General features: G+C 34.1%; 3 protein-coding genes across 7 annotated transcripts; all 3 read left to right on the top strand.

The window, feature by feature from the left end:
* The first annotated feature begins 3426 nt into the window (after positions 1–3426).
* On the top strand, positions 3427–3941 carry LOC129308117 (uncharacterized). The gene has a single exon (XM_054949132.1). The coding sequence runs from the start codon at positions 3453–3455 to the stop codon at positions 3810–3812; it is 360 nt and encodes a 119-aa protein (XP_054805107.1). The 5' UTR covers positions 3427–3452; the 3' UTR covers positions 3813–3941.
* A 1953-nt stretch (positions 3942–5894) lies between these two features.
* LOC129308082 (uncharacterized) lies at positions 5895–13697 on the top strand. Of its 5 annotated transcripts, none has more exons than XM_054949081.1 (10): positions 5895–6162; positions 6589–9080; positions 9163–9477; positions 9563–9646; positions 11276–11428; positions 11822–11985; positions 12069–12216; positions 12457–12579; positions 12694–12781; positions 13335–13697. In XM_054949081.1, exons 2-10 carry the CDS (start codon positions 6765–6767, stop codon positions 13517–13519), a joined length of 3576 nt encoding a protein of 1191 aa, XP_054805056.1. In that variant the 5' UTR covers positions 5895–6162; positions 6589–6764; the 3' UTR covers positions 13520–13697. The 5 variants fall into 5 exon arrangements, with proteins under 5 accessions (XP_054805056.1, XP_054805054.1, XP_054805055.1 ...); XM_054949079.1 differs by having other exon boundaries at positions 6367–9080; XM_054949080.1 differs by having other exon boundaries at positions 5895–6166.
* Positions 13698–17080: 3383 nt separating this feature from the next.
* LOC129309056 (3-ketoacyl-CoA thiolase 2, peroxisomal) lies at positions 17081–20750 on the top strand. The gene is made up of 14 exons (XM_054950400.1): positions 17081–17251; positions 17499–17575; positions 17675–17759; positions 17967–18093; positions 18181–18279; positions 18364–18431; positions 18545–18652; positions 18789–18866; positions 18955–19087; positions 19173–19269; positions 19864–19987; positions 20071–20179; positions 20283–20366; positions 20460–20750. The coding sequence occupies exons 1-14, from the start codon at positions 17165–17167 to the stop codon at positions 20567–20569; spliced, it is 1386 nt and encodes a 461-aa protein (XP_054806375.1). The 5' UTR covers positions 17081–17164; the 3' UTR covers positions 20570–20750.
* Positions 20751–20801: the final 51 nt, after the last annotated feature.

Here is a 20801-nt window from a genome sequence, read left to right as displayed (position 1 = left end):
TCAAGAAAATGTGATGGAAAAGAAGTCGATATACATAAACTGCTCACAATGTTTATTAAATGAGTTGACGAAGAACGTATTCCTTTTTTGTTTTGTTTGGGGCAAACGTGGAGCTTATACGAAGAATAATAATACAACAAAGAATGTGATTTGATGATAGTGGTTATTAATCTGTTACGTAAAATCATGGAACAATCTACGAACAAGGCGGGAAAGTACAAGATTGTTTTCCACCCTCCAGAATATTTTAGCTGGCGTCGCCCCATCAAAAATCGATAAATAAATGAAGTTTCGGAGTAGTTCCTCTAAAATTCCAATATTTCCAAAATTCTTCGGCAACTTTAGAAGCCTTTTATTTTCTTTCGAGTTAGTCAACCGGGACCCTTTCTTATTCTTGTTCTGAAGACCTGAACATTTGCAAAAGTACATAACGTGCACAACTCTAAGCAATTTCTTTTTCTTTGCTTTTGTTTTGACATGTAACTCCATCACGAAGATCGATTTCTTTGTTCATTCTTTAATACTGTTTTTTAATGGAATTAGGCCGCTGTTAACCAAATATTTTAGAATACTCTTCATTAAATTGTTGAATAAGGACGTAATATAAATCACCGACAAATCGTTTCTTTTCTTTTTGTCTAAAAGTTCCAAAATCATATATAAATGTACAGAGAATGTGTCTAGCTTTTTTTTTTTTTTTGAAGAACTTCAATCATTATTTGAATTAAAATTTTAATAACAAGTATTTAAAAATTGCATTTAATATTGACTTAAGACGTCCTCTGCATTCCAACTATCAGCCCACATGAATGCATTTTTTTTTAATTATATACTCTTTCGTTTTCAATTTATAAGACAATTTAAAAAATAATTCCACATCTCAAAATACAAAACATTTTGATAAAAATAATATTTTATTAATTATATTTTTTTAATATGATCCTTATCTCTTTATTATATTTTCTCTTTATTTATGTTTAACAAATCAGTTACATTAAATAAAAGATATTTTTAAAAAAATTATTCTTGTTTTGAAAGAAAATAAGATCATAAAATGTATTTAATAAATTTAATTAGTGCGCATACTTTTATCTAAAAGTAACCTATAAACTGTGATGGAAGAGTATTTTGTACTTGTAGACATGACATGCCTACTTAAATAAAGTTTACATCTTGAAATATCATTATAATCATATTCAACTCTTTTTTTTTTTTAACAATATACTTCATATTCAACTTTAAATGCTTACTTTTCATTTCACACGAAAGCCTGACGTAATGATCTAAGTTGAACTGACTCTAATCATTGTTATAGAAAGTATAAGTGATAGTATATGAAAATTATGATTAGTGTCTGTGCGCGCGTGTGTATCAATTGATCGAATATATATATATATATATATATCACACACATTATATATGATCAATTTATCATGGTTTTTCCAAAACAAATCTAAAGTGGCCTCAACCGTGTATAGAATATATTCTTCGAATAAAGTTGATTGTTGCGAAACCCACAAATATATATATATATATATATATAATTTTCTAGATCGTTTCGTTGTGACTCTATGAAATTGTTCCTCGCTTCTTGGAAAATTCTGTATTGAAATAGTTGGCGCTAAAAACAAATCTTACAATAATATTATAAAACGACCATATCTTATAACTACACCTTTTTTTTTATATATATATACATACTTGGAAAACAAAAAATTTCTGCATGACTAAGTAATTAATGTGAACACACCGGCCATCCAATCATACAAGAATTTTCAGATAAAAAAAAGAAAAAAACTTAAAGTAAATATTTCATGACAGGAAATTTTTCAAATGGGTGTAAACTATTGTATAGTGTATACATTAACAATAATATTAGGACAAGTATATATTTGAGAATTTAAATAAATTATAAAGGATTTTATTATCATTTTTAATTTTTAAGAGAAGTCAAAATTGTTTTTTCCCCGTCCAAAGAACATCCATGAAATGAATGACGTCGTGGAAGGCAGCATCTCTCTAATCCAAATATCACGGAAATGTGCTGATTAACTAGATTGTTAAAAAAGCTGAACGAGAAGATCGTGAGAACTGGAGCTGAGAAAATGGATTAACTTGGCTTTACAAGACTGGTTTTTAATGAACTCATATTTAAAAGAGTCAGCTCATTTAAGTCTGAGTTTTTTTGGAGAAGCTTATATATTAAGCCTGGCCCTAAGTATAATAGACTTATGGCTAGTCCTATGGGCTTCGAGCCCTTTTTATTTTTTTAAATTAAAAATAATTCATTCATTTTATTACAATATAAAATTTTACTTTAAATTATATGGACAATATTTTAATTTTAATATTAATAATATCTTGATGATGCAAACATTTCCTTATTTCAAATAATAAAATATTAAAATTTATAAATTCTTAATTTAAGTCATACAATACAAAATTATATAAATATAAAAAATATATTATTAAAAAATAATTTAAAAATATTAATACACATACGTAACATGAATCAAATTATTGTCTAGAATCTAGATTAGATTAAATAATTACTTTTTTATTTAAATATATCATTGTCTAGAATTAAACAAACTAAACTTTATTCAAAAAATATTAAACAAACCAAAGTATTATGTAAATTTTAATTCTAAAAAAGCAATTATAACAACTAAATATTTGAAACATTATCAAAAATATTAAAAATATTATCATAATGAATAATATTTTAAAATATAAATAAATAAATGGGCTTAAATGAGCTGGCCCTCAGCCCTACAGGGCTAGCCCGTTTAGGCTCTCAACCTATTAAATTAGTTTTTATAAGCTCGCATTCTATTTTGAAGCTTAAAACTCAAATTTGGCTTTAGTAACTATCGGACTTAAATGAATTGGCCCTACGGGCTCAGCACGTTTTCCGACTTTAGTCAAAACTATCACCACAAAGGAGGGTTGATTTGATTAGCAATGTATTAATTTAATCTATTAATCATTTTTCCTTTCCTTGTCAAAGGCTCTGCATTCCTTTATATTTTAAAAAACAAAAAAAGAAAAAAGAAATATCAAGAAAATAAGACCCAAAAAAAAAAATGCTAACGAAGACAAGGGGTTGAGAATTCGCCAGATTATGGTTTGAATTTGTTCTTTAAAGTTAAGATGAAAATGACAAGGTAGTTGTCTTGATTCAATCTAAACATTGATATATTTTCATGAAACCCTCAGCGTAGGTCGCTGCGAGCTTCCTTTTTTCAAATCATCGTTAGTCGCTAACTACACTCATTTATCTGACACGCAATCTTCTTTTCCACTCTTTGCCCATTAATTATTAAATCAAGATTATGTAAAAAGCTTCTTTCTTTTCTGCTATAAATACCTCATCCCCCTACAGCTATCAGCAGAACATTCATATCAAACCTTTCTTTATCAGCACGTATGCTTCAACAGCAGCAACATTAATGGGAAAACAACAACTCTCACTGATGATCATTATAAGACAATTCAAGGTGGCTGTGAAGAAGATGAAGTTTCTGTTAGCTCTGTACAGGCGAGTTCATTCAAGAGTGGGACGTGGTACGAGCTCAAAGTTATTACAGAGATGGCAAAGCTTCCCTGGTAGAGGAGTCATGGCGTTCCATGATTCTGAAAGCAGCAGAGGAGGAAGGAAGAGGAGTTACTATTACGGGCAGGAGGAAGACGACGAAGATGATATCAACGAAAGGGCAGAGAGTTTCATTGCTAACTTCCGTCATCAGCTAAGGCTGGAGACACAAATGGAGCTAACGTGCTGCTCAAGTCCTCGCTTTGAGGATGAATGATTCAATTTCTAGTCATATCTGTTGTTCTTGTTGGATTTGTGTGTATTTAGAAGCTGAAAATTTTTGTTTTCTAGTAGGGTGGTTATAATTAAATCGTGGTTGTATCGCTAATGCTAAATAACATACACAGTTCTGTCATATTATTACAGTAATTTAACACAACTAACAATAATACTAGCTACGTCTTACATGTTAATTACCATATTATATTATATAGATATTGATTTAAATCTAATTTTCAAATTTAATATATCATTAAATTATGAGATATCCTTCAGAAACAAGGATAATAAAATATTTTCAGTGTAGCCCGAATCAACTGTATTTTGGTTTAACAATTTTCTCAATCTAAATTAAATAATAAAATAGTATTTATGGTGATCAATTATAAATAGAAGCCCATACATTAAATGTTTTAGAAGGGTTCCATGACTAGTGAAGATTCTTCCCCAATTATCGTCACCATACCGCTAGAAGATTCTCTCCCTCATACTCTTGAAAGCTTTTTTGATAAATTAAAAGGTGACCCCACTTATAATTTTAGGCTGTTAATCTTTTCCCTGTTAAATAAAAAAATCTAACTTAGATTCAAACAATCATATATTTACAGAATATATTCTTGGAAAAAAGTAGATTTTTTTGGTAAAAAAAATTACTTAAAAATGTTTCTGGGTAGTTTTCTAAATCATTCATTGCGACCACTTCAACTTTAATTTTTGCTTCATATCATTTGAGAAACATGTCCAAAATATATAATATCGAAATTAAAGCAACTATAACTCTAGGATAAAAAAAGATTAACAAGATAATTGTTTTGGTTTGGGTGGGTTAAAAAAACAGAGATTGACGAAAGCAAGGGGTGCTCGATCGGCATTGGCCAGACCATAATTAAAATTTGTTCTTTAAAGTTAAGACGAAAATGACAATCTAAACAAACTTACAGTTGATGAAACCCTGAGCATATTCATGCTAACACGCAATCTTCCTTTGTACTCTCTATATATTTAGATTCTGTAACAAGCTTCTTTCTTTTCTGCTATATTCCTACCAAAACCTTGCTATATTTCAATGTGCCTGTGTGAAGAAGATGAAGTTGCTGTTCATTAACTCTGTCCAGGCGATTTCATTCAAGGGGAGGAAGAAGCTAAGGAGGAATGAGGAAGATGTACGATCGACGACGAAGCTATCGAAAAAGGCCAGAGAATTTCACTGCTTGGCTTTTGTCATCAGCAAAAGCAAAGCTTGGCGACGCAAATGGACCTAACGTGTTTTTCCTAAATTCAGCATGGACTCAGAACTCTATTCATTTATTCATCAAAAGAAATGGATAAAATGAGAATAAATTCAAAATAAAAATAAAAAATAAGTAACGAAATTTTTCCTTAACACCAACCAAGTTAATTTTTGTGTTTGAATAATATCATTTGCTTGGAAAAAAAAACTTTTCAACTGAAATAATAGCTTATTTTATAAATTGTCAAAACGACAATTTTTTTCTGAATTTAAAAAAAAAACATATACGAATTTGTTCCAAGTTTAAACTTTAAAATAAAACATATACCCGGACAGTTACTGTTCAAAAACAGGATACAACAATTTTTCTTAGATAAATAATTAAAATTTAATAGTAAATTACAAGTATATTTCTATCATTTTTAATATATAACAACTCCTCCTAAACAAGTGATTGAAATTTAATAGTAAATTACAAGTATATTATGCAAAAAAATGATATTATTTGAACACAAATTACATTTCTGAATAAAACTATCATTTTTTTTATAACTTCCTTTTTTAAAAATAGGAAGTTTGAGGCTCGGAGATCATACTCGTATGCCGCGGGGAAAAAAGGAAGCCGCAAAACGAGAATCAAGCTTCCGACCTTTCAAGCCAGCAATCAAGAATCAATATAAAGTTTAGATTTTTAAAAAATAATAATAATAATAATTGGGGACTGAAGGTCAAAGTTTAGATTAGAGGCCAGGCCAATGACAATGAAGCAATGGCCATTGCTTGTATGATAATATATGAACACAGAAAACACGTCCTTAGCCTCTGCAGTGTTTATATGCTACACTATTTTTTAAGTAAATGTCGTTCCCCGACGTATCCGTTCGAGCTCCACGCCTCATGGAACGTTTTCTTCTCGCTCCCTCTCTTCCTATCAAGCGTTGCCCCACAAACAAAACCATTTTCTGGTTTCATCAAAACCCAAACTACTCTAGCTCCATTTCCCCCCTTTTTGGTGCTTCATGGTCATAAATTCCCTTGATGCTCAATTCTTCCTTTCCCTACGATGTAATCTCCCCAGCATATGTTTCATGCATCCGGTGAATCTCTGGACATTCATGTAGGTATTTAGTTCTGAAAATCCCTTTCTTTTTACGTAGCTTTCGACCCCAATTTGATTCATTGACACCTTTTTCTCGTACCTTCGTTTCTGTTTGTTTTACTTTGCTTTTATTGTTAGAAAAGAATGTAGAATTTGAAATTGGGATCTTTTGATTCCATGCTCTTCATTTTGTATCTTATAGACATTGTGCCTCGTTCGCAGGGTTCTAACTCATAAATTCCATTATGGAACTAACGTGTAAATTCATTGCACGGGTTTCTCTTTAGATTTTTAATGACGGCAAAATATAATCAGCTAAGTTTATCTGCTGATTCATTTTATTGCGGGATCAAATAGTCATGTCATCTTTTGAATATTCATATGAAGACAATGTTGTGGTAGTTGTGCTCAGTTCATAACCATTTTGCTGCGGTATGTTGATAGCTGCAAAATTGGCTTTGAAGCGAAGGGAAAAGGATTTATTTGTACCAGACAAGGATTCAAGTGAGTAATTAACACTTGAGGAATCATAGGCACTGGTTGAACATGTGTGGGCAAGAACTCAAAATGCTCTAGAGCAATGATGGTTATATGGAGCTAGCTATAATTATTCTACCACCATGAATAATGAGGCTCCAGGCACTCAAGGCCAGTGGCTTAAAGGTGTAGTAATTGCCGGTTCAAATGATAGAATCGTTTCAGACGACAATGAAGACAATGTATGTTTGCAGACAGGTGAAGAGTTTTCAACTGAGTTCTATCGTGATCGGTTTGGTTTAAGGAGACTCCCTGTCACAACTGATGCGGACAATCACCAGCCAAATAGATTGGGTTTAGATTATAGTCAAAATTATCAGGTGGTTTATGATGATCTTGCACGCGTTGTTGGCCTAAGGAGAAGGGATTCTGATAGTAATTCAGATTTGTCAGATTTCGTTACAACGCCTTCATACATTGCTGAACCTGAAAGCAAGGCATATCCTAACAATTTGAGCAAGTTCCAGTGGGAACATGGTGGTATTGGACAACGATCTGGTAACTTTGCTGAAGAAATTTATTTGGATCAAATCTCTTCAGGACCAATGGCATCACCCATTTATGCTGTTGAATCCCTTCAGTCATGCCATCCTCATCCTTCAACATTTTCAGATGCTTCGTGTTTTAAGAAGATAAAATTTCTTTGTAGCTTTGGAGGGAGAATATTACCAAGGCCAAATGACGGTAAGCTCAGATATGTCGGAGGAGAGACACGAATTATATCCTTAAGGAAAAACATTACTTGGAAGCAACTTATGGAGAAGACTTGTGCAATATGGAACGTCACTCACATTACCAAATACCAGCTTCCTGGAGAGGATCTGGATGCTCTTATTTCTGTTTGTTCTGATGAGGATCTTAATCATATGATAGAGGAGTATGAGGAACTTGAAAGAATTGGAGGCTCTCAACGATTGCGGATATTTCTCATATCGTCAAGTGAATCTGAGAACCCAAACTCTATTGAAGCAAAAGTCAGTCTGCCAGGTGATGTTGACTACCAGTACGTTGTTGCTGTAAATGGCGTGCTGGAACCAAGTCCTCGGAAGAGCTCTAGTGGGCAAGGTTTGGTAAACCAGACGAGCCAGTTTGGAAATACCTCTGATTTCAATAGTCCGATATTGTTTAAGGAATCAGATGCATCTGCATTTGCTTGGGATGTCAAGGATTGCAGTCTAATGTCCCCACGTTTAGGAGGATTGCTGAATAAAGCTAGTTCTCAGCTTTTAACAGCACTTCAAGTGCCAGGAAAATCATTCAATCAATCACCACCTAGTCCTATATCTCGTATTCGTGCTCAGCCTAAAGATCATCAGATTTCCAACATAGAGCTGATTATGGATCAACCATGCAATGTTGGTAATGAAGGCCTTGTTCCTTTTGTGAAGGAAAGGACTCAATGTGAAAATTCCTTGTATAAAGATGATGCCCATTATGTTGATCCAGCTGCATACTACAAAAATCTAGCCCAAGGGTCTCGCTTTCTGAATCATCATCATAATAATCAACATATAGTGGAGGTTGATCAGCCCGAGAATCTCATCGATGATGTTCAATGTCACGTGAGAAGGAACAGTGAAAACTTTGTTTCTTCTGCAACGTGTGGTCAAGGTGATATGATGTTTGAGAGACCCCCACGACCAAATGAGGGTTCATTCCGTCTTGTTAAGAATCTCTCTCATCATGAAGCATCATCATTAGTAATTTCAGTATCTAATGATAGAGATAGAGAGAGGCCTCCTTGTAGATTGTTGCATGCACTTTCTGACCCATTATTGCAGAAGCGCGATGAGAGGTTTGAAGATCAATTGCAGCCCTCCCTTACAGTAAAGGGAAACAAGTCACCTTTAATACAAGTTTCAAGTTCTTCCCGGGAAAGGCCATTACAGGAGGGAGAGGTAATTGATGAAAAAAACCTGGTAGCTGAGCATCAATTTTTGCCCAGTTTTGGAAAGATTGGAAGTTTCAAGGGGATTTCGAGTCCTAATCAAGGGAGTTTGCAACTTGCAGATAATGACAATACCTGTTCTGGTGAAATAGGAAGATTTGGAGGCAATATTGAAGTTACATCACATGAAAATGTCTTGCATATCAAAGATTTAGAGGGCATTGATTACAAACAAGTTGGTTGCCAATCTTCAGTAGAGTTACAAAGAAGTGAATGCAGATTACTTGCTTCTTCATTACAGTCTGAATCTACACGAAACCTGAAGGAGCAACCTCATGGTCTACTACAAGACTTGGCTGCTTCTGAGCTTATGATAAGAAGCCAAAATTCGACAATGTATCAGCAAGTTACTGTGTCAACAACAGATAATAGCAAGTCATCTCACCTTGGTTCCTCTGATTTACAGTTTATTGACTCCCTAACGGACATAGAGTCTACGCTACTAGTCACAGTAAGTTTATTTCTTTGGGAATTTGTTGACTCGACTGTAAGTCTGTCATTGATTAGTCATTGAATTTACATATATAATTCAGAATACATATAAAGGATCAGCTTCCAGAGGGAAGATTTTTCTCCCTGACAAGAATCCTGCCAACTGTCCTCACCAGAAGAATGACAAGATTGTTTGTGACCAAGATTATTTTGTTAGGTATAACATTGAGTTAAGTGACCAGTCACGAAGCTCTGTAACTAGTCAAGAAATCAAGCAGCTAAATGCAGCAGCTATTGTTGAAGGGCCAGCTGGTAGCATCTCTTCAGGTGTAGATGTAGATGAAGAGGATGAATCTGAAGCTGTGTTTCGTAAAAAGGAAGAGATAGAAAGTGGCTGTTCAGTATCTCAAAATGAGGTGAGAATTTCCGACTAAAATTGAATCATACGGTCCATAATTATTCATTTTATGGTTGACTAAAGACTAAAATTTGCCATGATAGTTTGCAAAAGACGATAATAGAAACTTCAATAAGCCAATTGGACCAGCAACTGTTGAAATAGAGGCCGAACTCTATGGTTTGCAGGTATTACTATTATTTCAGAATCCCATGTGATTTAGGGGCCTTTTTTTAAACTTTTTTATGAAAAGATCACATTGTGGGGGAAAAAAAATCAGTTTCGTGAAATTTTATGGCATTTTTTTTTATAGTTTTTAAAAATAATCAGGATATGAAGAAAGCATATTTCTTATTAGTTTGACAAACTAATTTAAGTAATTCTAAAAATAATCCAACGCGGTAGATAAAAGAAAATGCCATAGAAATACAAAGATATCATAAAATTTTAGAATAACTAAATAATAAATTAATTTAAGGGGGGATGGAAGAGCTAGTCAATTATATTTGAGGGGAGGTGTTGGAGAGTAGAAGTCCAACACTAAGTAACAAGAAAGATGAAGACGCATAAATTTGTGCTAACTATAACCTAGTAACTTAAGCTGTGGTGAAATGGACAAGCCTAAGCACAAGCTCATACACAAATTTAGTACCTCTTCTCAATCAAAACTAGCTTATATCTTGTGCATTACAAAAGAAATAAAAACCAAACATACAAAGTTTGAAAAAGCAAAATAATTATTGAAAGGAAATAAAATTAAAAGAGGGAACACAGTCACACATCATCTGGTCTCATTTGTGGATGTGCCTATATCCTTTTCCTCCTCAGTTTCACTTGATAGAAAAACCCAAATTCTCTTGTCAATCCATAACTCCAAAATAATTGATTAGAACAGTTAGTTATACAAACAATAAGGCTTTATCCCACTAGGTGGGGTCGGCTACATGGATTGCAAGACGCCATTGTGCTCTATCATTTATCAAGCTTTTAGGAATATTATTAATTAAGAGATCGCGTTTAACAACTTTCAAAAGTGTTCTCTTAGACCTTCCACTACCCCTCTTAATTGGGCTCAAAGTTATATGTTCCACTCTTCTCACTGATGCCTCCCTTGGTCTTCTTTGTACATATCCAAACCATCTCAACCGATTTTCTACCATTTTTCCACAATAGCTGCTACCCTCACTTTTTCACGTACGTGCTCATTTTGAATTTTATCTTTACGTGTATGTTCGCACATTCATCGTAACATTCTCATTTCTGCTACTTCAACTTTATACTCTTGCTGTCCCGTTAGAGCCCAGCATTCACTACTATATAATATTGCCGATCTGATAGCAGTACGATAAAACTTTTCTTTAAGTTTATTAGGCACCTTATGATCACAAATAACTCCTTTAGCTTTTCTCAAATTAAACCACCCAACTTGAATCCTATGTGAAATATCCCCACTGATTTCGCCATTATTTTGAATAATGGCTTCCAAATATCTAAACTTTTTCACTTGAGAGCAGTTAGTTATATTTTTAAGAAAATTAACAAGAAAAATGTTGAAAGGCTTGTTTGACAAATTACTGCATTTATGTTGCTTTTAAGTTTTAACCCTGTCACTTGCTCTTTTTGTCAAAAAAGCAAATAGAAACAGGACCAATGCCTCCTGCATTCTGATCCCTTCCAATGCTTTTCTTTTTTATTTGCTTTACTTTTTTTTTTTTTTTTTACTTTGCCCTCCTTTAATTTGTTTTAGTAGGATAAGAAGATGAATCAGAGCTGCTCGTTCTCATGTTTAACCATATGTTTGAGATGAAAACATGCAGATTATCAAGAACGTTGATATTGAAGAATTGCAAGAGCTAGGATCTGGAACATTTGGAACTGTTTATCATGGAAAGTGGAGGGGAACAGATGTTGCAATCAAGAGGATAAAAAGTAGTTGTTTTTCTGGCAGATTATCAGAACAAGAGCGGTTGGTAGGTGTACATAATTATAAGCAAGTTGAATTTTGCAAGCATTTTTTTTCCCATCCTTCTTATGCTTATATATATACGTATGTATGCATGTAGGTACGTACGTACATATATATATATATATATATATTGCCGTTTTAAGAGAGTCACTGATGAAAAAGTTTTATGATGAACAAGACATTAATTTTATTGAGTTGCAAAATATCAATTTGGGTGACTCTTCAGTGCTGTATCTACATAATCAAATATTCAATATAAATACAAAGTCTATAGAATGCTTTATCATCTATAAATCATAAACAATATGGTTTACCTTAAGCTCCAAACGCGTACAAAACCCACAGTCTAGTTTTGTTTATGTCACAAGGATAGAAGCTTACATATATACATGTGCAGAAAAGAGATTTCTGGCGGGAGGCAAAAATTCTGTCAACTCTTCACCATCCAAATGTGGTGGCCTTTTATGGGGTAGTTCCAGATGGCCCTGGTGGGACGTTGGCAACTCTAACAGAATTTATGGTACATGGATCACTGAGGAATGTCCTCTTGAAGAAGGAAAAGTTAGTTAATTCATGGGAGCTATTTTACTTGCAAAATATTAACTAGAATTAAATTTAGATCTCACTTTCTTGTCATCCTGCAGAGTTCTTGATCGCCGAAAGCGGCTTATGATTGCAATGGATGCAGCCTTTGGCATGGAATATCTGCATTTTAAGAATATTGTCCATTTTGATTTGAAGTGTGATAATTTACTTGTCAATTTGGGGGATCCTGAACGGCCTGTGTGCAAGGTAACTTGTGGCAGATACATGAGTTTGGATTTGCTTCCTCTCATTTTGGCCTCTTTCGTCAATGGAAACCAAGCTTTTTTGCAACTATCAGGATAGAGCATGCATGACGATTGTCTTTTTTTTTTTTTTTTTTTTTTTGAAGAGCTCTTGATCAGTTGTGTTTTTGAGTATATCCTTTCTTCAGATCCCTGGCAAAGAAAACTGATAGACCAACCACCACGGTAAAATTGTGTTACGTAGGTTGCTGATTTTGGGCTATCAAGAATTAAGCACAACACACTTGTTTCCGGTGGTGTCAGAGGAACCCTTCCATGGATGGCACCAGAATTATTAGATGGAAACAGTAGCGGGGTCTCTGAGAAGGTTAGCAACTCACTTGTCTGTGTGGCTCTCATTTTCCCCTCTACTTTAATTCCATCCATTCACTTCCTGATGAATGTAATATTTAAAGTGCCTAGCTATTGTCCTCTCTAATAGGTTGATATTTTCTCATTTGGCATTGCAATGTGGGAGATCTTGACTGGGGAAGAGCCATATGCTAGCATGCACTGTGGTGCTATCATAGGTAAGCATGTGTAATCTCAACTGTGTCTTCCATATGGATTTGTCATTGGATTCCTTCCGAGAGATGGATATCAAGCAGGAAAGCCAAAGCTCACTTGACCATGACAATCTGGTTTCTTTATTTCTCATGAAGGAACAATATGGTGCTGCTTGTAACATTGGCTTTCCAAACTGAAGAGTCAAAATTTTATTTTCTATTGATTATTTATTTTATAGGTTTATGCAATTGAATTATAGAAGGCATGTGAGAGAGGTAGTTCTGGCAACAGAGGGAAAAAACAACACTCTATTGAGATGTTTCTCATTTATCAAAGACTATCACGGATGCTCCGTAATGAAACTATTTAAAAAGATGCCACATCATTTGACTAATTAGATCACCATGTTACTGTTCTATAATTTCTATTTATGAACTTTTAACTTTGTTCTTGTTCTGTGCCTTCTAATTCTGCCAGAGAGTTTCTTGTAATCTGTGGTAGAAGAGTAAAGCTGGCGTACTGAAACTTGATTTGAATTCTGATGATGGTTTATGTATTACTGATGATTTAATGAAGGTGGAATAGTCAATAATACACTCAGGCCTCCAATCCCAAAACGTTGTGATTCTGAATGGAAAAGGCTAATGGAAGAATGCTGGAGCCCTGATCCTGCAGCCAGGCCATCTTTCACAGACATAACACATAGATTTCGCCTTATGCAAGCGGCTCTGCCGAAGAAGAAACCCTGTCCTGCAACTTGATGGGAGGCTCTTCTTCTTCTGTGTTCTTTTTTTAAAACTGAAAATGAAATGCATATGAGAAAGAAATGTTCAAAGAAATGTTGTCAGTTATTTTGATAGATTTGTCTGTATAGAAGCCGTAGTTTAGGTGTCCAATGTTAGCCAAAATTGTATTATATGAAAGCTACACGTTTCCTCACTTTTTGTCCTTTGTTAGTGCGTTCTCTTCCACCGGATTTAAGTACTCTTATTTCATAGTTGATCTTGAAGACCAAGAGCAATTTTTTTTTTACCAAATAAATTTATGCTATTTTACATTTATATATTACCACGGTATATTTATATATTACCAAGATTAAAGTGTATTTTTAATCTTATATTTTCTTTTAAAGAGTGTTGAGTACCCTGTGATAATAAATGGAGGTAGAGCATTTTGCAAAAAAAAAATTGTAATTGCTTGTTATATTTTAATCATTGTTAAAAAAAAGTAATCATTATTTAAATTAAAGTAAGTATTAATATTTACTTTTACAGTCTAAGGAGAGGAGGATTTTGGCTCGTTTAAAAAATAATTTAAAAGAAAAAAATATCACACTTATTAATACAAGATGTTCAATATTTAAAAAAAAAATACAAAAACAAAAATACAATTTAAGCCTTGCTTCTAAGATACGCCAGTTTAGTGGGGCTTTTGACCTCATATGTGAAGGATTATCCGCATGCGTGTCACTTACCATCTTTCCTCTTTTCTCCTGCGGCACGCGTTCCTATGACAAACCTTCAGTCCCTTATCTAGCATCCACCCAACCCCTAGCGCGTGGACACACCTCTTTGTTTTTTTTTTTTCCAAGTAATGTTTTTGTATTGCATGCAGAACTACATTTATATTTCTTATTATCGGGAGGTTCGATATACAACCGGACATTAAATATGAATTCTCAGTTATTAATACTAATACTTTACTTCTATATACATGGAATAGAACAAAAATACTACCATCTAGCTTGGAGCCTTTGACGTTAAAAATTTAAATTCAGTCCCACAAAGATGAATCTACATTTTTCTAGGCCAAAAGGGGAAAAGGAGATGAATCTACATTTTAAGAACAAGCATTTTGTTTAATTTTTTTAGTTATTAGTGAACTGAATCAGTTGATATTCACTTGTGAGAGCACTCTAATTTGAGAAAAATAATTTTGTAGCAATAGCTAATTGCAATAGATTATTCACCATGCTTCACATACCTCTGTAACCTGTTCAAATAATTTTCCTTTTAAAATAAGTTAATATGGTGATTGATTAGTGTCCTGCTTTTAATTTTTCTTTTTCAATCTATTAGTAAGTGTGTGTTCATTTTTTTTTAAGAAATGAACAGTTATAGATATTATACATAATCATATTCACGCACACAACTTCGGATCTATGGCAGGCATCAAATCCACGACCTTGCCACCATCGAAGGATTTTTTTGGTGATTTAGCATCTAAAGTATCATTTAGTTGCGAGAAAAGTTGAGAATGGAGTAGATTAAAAAAAAATTAAAATTAAAATAAATTAAATTATTTTTTTTCATAATAAATATAATAAAACTCAATGTTATATATTATAAATGTGTAAATTATCATATTTTTAAAAATTTAATAAATTATGATTTTTAATCCTGTAAATTAAATTACCCTTTTCACTTGTGAATATGGTTCAAATATCTCCCTCCACATTTTAATCATCTTATTGTTATCTCTATCTTTTCAATTCATTTTATTCTCTTCTTTTTTAACAACCAAACAGAATCCAAGTTATTGGCATCAATTCTGGGATTTACCTTCAACTAATTGATTGAGATTGATTTAAGACTCTAACATAAATAAAGGAGGATAGCAGTCTAATTTTGAGAATTTTTACCATTTTATTAAAAACGTTAAATCATAATTTAGATTGGATTCTTCTTATTTTTTCCCCTCAAGATTTCTTATTTTAATATTTAAATTTGTCACTTGAGATGCTTATATTCTTCTACGAAAATATGCTTTCAATCCCATGAATTGTTACTTTTTTCCAGACACCTTTTTTTCTTCATTTTTTTTCTTCTCATATCCTCTATTCACGCTTGGGTATGATTATCGAAAAATAGAATAGATGACCTGGTATTATGAATGGATATAATAATCTTTCTATTTTCGCACTTTCATCCTATTGTCAATTATACTGTAATAATATTTATATTTTTGTTGTTATCACTTAATAGTAATTATATCTTTAAAAAAAAAACCAAACCCGCAGTATTCATAATAAAACGATTACAAATAAAAAAGCCTTTATAACAAAAACTAAAAGCCCAGACAAACCAAAGAACACAACTAAACGAAAGACGATAAAAAGAAGAAGTCAAAAAAAAAAAAAAAGAGAGGCACTGACAACAATAAACAAGCAAACAGAGATCAACATGGCTGAAGTGTGGCCCATGTAGATGATAATTTAAAAAGCTCACATAAGAGTAATAAGTAACTAGTTTAAAAAAAGGTCCATAAAAAAATTTGAAAGGCACAATAAGCAAATAAAAGAATTGATTATTTTCAATCCAACAAACGAAAATCTGCTCCCTTGAAAATATCTCGTAGGATTTGAGAGACCAAAATTATATTGTAACATTTTTTGTTTAGAAAGATCATTTGCATGAACTGTAATGAAGCAATGAAAGACCATGCAAACCTAAATACAGACACATCACACATAACACACATAACCAAGACTCGAGAAAAGGCTGAAAAACAGATGTCACTTACTCCAAAAAGGGTGCAGCACCAATTGATGGCCTCCACAAAGCTGCAACACCCATGAAGAGCCCCCAAAGTATCATCCAAGCAAATGGGGTTTTGTGGCACAAGCCCTGTGAAACTCAGTGAAATGAGAATACTCTATTATTGAAGAAGAAAACAGAATAATCTTCCTTTTCTTGCTAGATGATGCAGACACAGTAGTTGTAGAAGTGTTTGATGGTAGAACAGATTTGGGAGAAGCATCAAATGAATATTGATAACATTGAGAAATGAGTCAGTTCTAAAAAATGTGAGAGAAGTTTGGTAGTCCACCATCAAATTCATTCTCAGAAGAGAATATGGGATGTAATGGGGCACGTCCCCCAAACACCTTTCCACGATACCAATGTGCAATAGAGTGTAACAATCTCCCATGTGTGTGGCAAGAAGTGAAGTCATAACAATCTTCTGCTATTGAGATATATCCTCCATGCTCGACCTAAGCGGCTAAGCCGCATCACCCCACGTCATCGTGATCATCGATAATGCCCCCCGAGCGAATAAGGCCCATAACTCAACAAACTTAATATCAATTAATTTTTTTATACAAAATTTAGTCGTAAATTTTTTTTTTTTTTTTACATTGCCAAAATGTCCAACCTCAACTTTCTTGCTGATCTTTTTCTTTTTTATTTTTTATTTTTTCCCATTTGTATTTTAACATAAAAAATTAGTTTGCTTTTCTCATCATCTTTCCCAAGTTTATTGGCAAATGAAATGTGTGATCTGTGATTATATATATATATTGTGACATTCAGAGATCCTATCATTTCCAAATCTCACGTCTCTTATTTTCTCGCTTAGCTTCGCTTCCTTCCTCGGCAGAGCCTCTTTCGCATTCATTTACGAAGATGGAAAAGGCCATCAACAGGCAAAAGGTTCTGCTTGATCACCTCAAGCCTTCGTCGTCAGTCTACGGGAACGAATCATCCCTCACTGTGAGTACAATTCCAAGGAATTTTTAACCTATTTGGATTTTGTTGCTCTTCTACTTCGTTTTGATTACGGCGTTTGGTGTGTGGGGAAAATACCCATCTACCTCTCTGTTAGAACTAAATTTTACTATTGATTTGTGGCTTGAAATTTCGTTTAAAGATTTTTTTCCTTGGGCATGCATTTGTATATTTGTGTTGATTTTCTGACTGTTCCAGTAATTGCGTTTCTATTTTGACTTCTAATCATTAGGCTTCGGCATGTTTGGCGGGGGATAGTGCTGCATATCAGAGGACTTCGGTATTTGGGGACGATGTAGTGATTGTGGCGTAAGTTCTCGTATTTGTTATGGAATTACTTAAGTTTGACTTAGATTTTTATTGACTGAGTAAAACTTTCATGTTCTGATTACTAGTTGTTATTTGCAGAGCGTATCGAACAGCGATTTGCAAATCCAAACGTGGTGGTTTCAAAGATACTCATGCTGATGATCTTCTAGCTCCTGTCCTGAAGGTAAGATTACTCTCTCTCTCTCCCTCTCCCCTCTCGCTCTGTTTTTTTTTTTTTTTTGGTTAACTAACAGATTTAATTTTGTAACTATAACCATTTTACAAGCATTATGATCTCTAGTCCCTATCCAGTAAGATTCCTGATTTCTAGCCTCTCATTTGGCAAATATGTATGCTTAATCTTGACGACGAGTTCTGAATTTAATTGTAGGCTGTAATAGAGAAAACCAATTTGAATCCATCTGAAGTTGGTGACATTGTTGTGGGCACTGTATTGGCACCTGGATCTCAGAGAGCCAGTGAATGCCGAATGGCAGCATTTTATGCTGGTTTTCCTGGTATAGGTCTATGTAAATAGGTCTCAATGGACCTTATATTTTATGCTTTTTTTATTAAACTTCCGTTTGACATTTTGTATGGTCCAGAAACTGTACCTGTGAGGACAGTGAATAGGCAATGCTCTTCTGGGCTGCAGGCTGTTGCTGATGTAGCTGCAGCTATAAGGGCTGGATTTTATGACATCGGTAAAGGTTTCATGAAATTGTTTGGAACTTATTAAATCAATGTGCCTTTGAAAACTTTGACTGACTTTTAAATATGTTGTATAGGTATTGGTGCTGGTTTAGAATCTATGACAAGTAATCCAATGGCATGGGAAGGATCAGTCAATCCTAAAGTATTTCTCCCTCCTCTTTGGCCCAGCACCCTTTCCTTATGAACATCAGTTCCTGGAAACAGGACCTTTGAAGGGGCTTCAAATTTCTGATAATAACTTGCGTGCCTTGGTAGGTAGAAAGTTTTGAACAAGCCCAGAACTGCCTTCTTCCTATGGGTATTACCTCTGAAAATGTTGCACACCGCTTTGGCGTGTCAAGGGAGGAACAAGATCAGGCAGCTGTAAGTTCAACATATCTATTGACACATCATTCTATAATAATAATAATAATTATTATTATTATTATTATTATTATTTTGTAAATGGCTTATTTTTATTTTAGTGACTCTTGTAACTTGAAAACAATGGTGTTGGTAGGTCGAGTCTCACAGACGGGCGGCGGCAGCCACTGCTTCTGGTAAATTTAAGGATGAAATTATCCCAGTTTCAACTAAGGTATATAAAATTAAAGTTTTAATTAACTTTGTGAGTAAGTGGAATTTCTTTGAGGTCGTTGGTTCTTAATGAACTTAATTTATAATAGATTGTGGATCCAAAAACTAATGAGGAGAAGCCTGTCACCATCTCTGTTGATGATGGAATTCGACCTAATGCAACACTGTCTGATTTGGTGAGACTCAAGCCAGTGTTTAAGAAAGATGGGAGCACCACTGCTGGTATTAGATCATCAAACAAATTTGAATCTTTTATCAAACTTTTCAGTTGATTCACCTTTTTCATCATTTGATTCCTGCGGTTTAGGTAATTCTAGCCAGGTAAGTGATGGTGCTGGGGCTGTTTTGCTGATGAAAAGAAGTGTTGCAGTGCAGAAGGGACTGCCCATCCTTGGTATATTCAGGTACATTAGTGGTAGCATAGGAAAAAAAATATCGTCTAGGCAAACTTTTATATGCATTTTAATGTGTCATGCTTTATGAATCAGGGATGGACAATAGAATTATTATACAGTGCCCTTTTCTCATGTGAATTTAGATGAACCTTCTCTATATCGACAAGGAGCCACATCACATATGCCCCCAAGTTAGAGGCTATGAATATAGTAGTCAAATTGTGATATGCATCACAAAGTGGAAATCTTCTTTTTTTAAAAGAAAAAAAAATATTGGATTGTAAAAGATACTGAACTCTTAAGATGTAGTAACAGTTGAAAATAGCTTGAAATATAAAATATGAGACACACACACAAATATGTTATTAACATGCATAAAATTCTTGAGATATCAAATTTAACCCACGACTTATGCTTGAGCATAAATCATAGATAAACTCATTTAGTCATAATTTGTAAATAATCAATCTTGAAATAAATCTCAACTGATATCCTTCTTTACAACAGACAAATAATATAGTATTCATACGGTATTTATACTATAACTGTCATATTCTCATGTTCATGCTTGTATTTGATGTTTATATTTTGGCCCACATGTAGGACCTTCGCTGCGGTTGGTGTGGATCCTGCCATCATGGGTGTTGGCCCCGCTGTTGCAATTCCAGCTGCCGTTAAGGCTGCAGGTCTAGAGCTCAGCGACATTGATCTTTTTGAGATAAATGAGGTATTAAATAAATGTGGTGATTTCTATATTTCTTTTTTGTTCATTTTTATATTTACTCACTTCTGTAATGTACATATATCTAGGCATTTGCTTCCCAATTTGTATATTGCCGTAACAAGCTGGATCTTGATCCTGAAAAGATTAATGTTAATGGAGGTGCAATTGCCCTTGGGCATCCCTTGGGTGCAACAGGTGTGGATTCACAAATTCAATCTTCTGTGGCACTATGTTTATAATCAACAGCAGTTTGATTTTGTCATTGGAGGATGCTAATATCATAATTATGATGTTGCAGGTGCACGCTGCGTAGCGACATTGTTGCATGAAATGAAACGTCAAGGAAAGGACTGCCGGTTTGGAGTTGTATCCATGTGCATAGGTATTGCTTCCCTTTTGCTGTCTAATTGTATGAGCGTGTGGTCCACTGTGCAGCCTGCGCAGGGTATAATGGAATATTGTCAACTGTGAGCAGGTACTGGAATGGGAGCAGCTGCAGTGTTTGAGAGAGGTGCTCATGTTGATGAGCTCTGCAATGCCCGCAAAGTGAACGACAACCTCCTCCTATCTAAGGATGCTCGGTAGACCTCCATATCAAACATTTCATTACTGGCCTGGATTTTTCTTATGAACGTCTCTCGCACTGTTGAAGTATATGGCCCCATATATATTTGATACAGGCTCGCATAACATTGGAGACTCTTGTAGAATTTCTCCCAAGCTAAGTTACCCGTCTTTATTGAATGAAAAACAATAATTTCCATAAGCTAGTGGAATGGAATTGTGCTCTTCACGCTTTTGCCCACGTCATACTGGC

The sequence above is a fragment of the Prosopis cineraria genome, unplaced genomic scaffold (genome assembly GCF_029017545.1).
Source record: "Prosopis cineraria cultivar Desert tree isolate PC_DT_omini unplaced genomic scaffold, ASM2901754v1 PC4, whole genome shotgun sequence".
Classification (NCBI taxonomy): Eukaryota; Viridiplantae; Streptophyta; class Magnoliopsida; order Fabales; family Fabaceae; genus Prosopis; species Prosopis cineraria.
The sequence above is the reverse complement of the archived record's forward strand: the minus strand, read 5'-3'. Positions and strand labels throughout refer to the sequence as shown.

Excerpts from the sequence above, each read along its gene's own strand:
- LOC129308117 (XM_054949132.1), top strand. The coding sequence starts at position 3,453 with ATGGGAAAACAACAACTCTCACTGATGATCATTATAAGACAATTCAAG.
- LOC129309056 (XM_054950400.1), top strand. The coding sequence starts at position 17,165 with ATGGAAAAGGCCATCAACAGGCAAAAGGTTCTGCTTGATCACCTCAAG. Across the intron at positions 20,180-20,282 it reads GCATCCCTTGGGTGCAACAG|GTGCACGCTGCGTAGCGACA; the intron begins GTGTGGATTCAC and ends ATGATGTTGCAG. Across the intron at positions 20,367-20,459 it reads AGTTGTATCCATGTGCATAG|GTACTGGAATGGGAGCAGCT; the intron begins GTATTGCTTCCC and ends AACTGTGAGCAG.
- LOC129308082 (XM_054949081.1), top strand. The coding sequence starts at position 6,765 with ATGAATAATGAGGCTCCAGGCACTCAAGGCCAGTGGCTTAAAGGTGTA. Across the intron at positions 9,647-11,275 it reads CCGAACTCTATGGTTTGCAG|ATTATCAAGAACGTTGATAT; the intron begins GTATTACTATTA and ends GAAAACATGCAG. Across the intron at positions 12,782-13,334 it reads GCACTGTGGTGCTATCATAG|GTGGAATAGTCAATAATACA; the intron begins GTAAGCATGTGT and ends GATTTAATGAAG.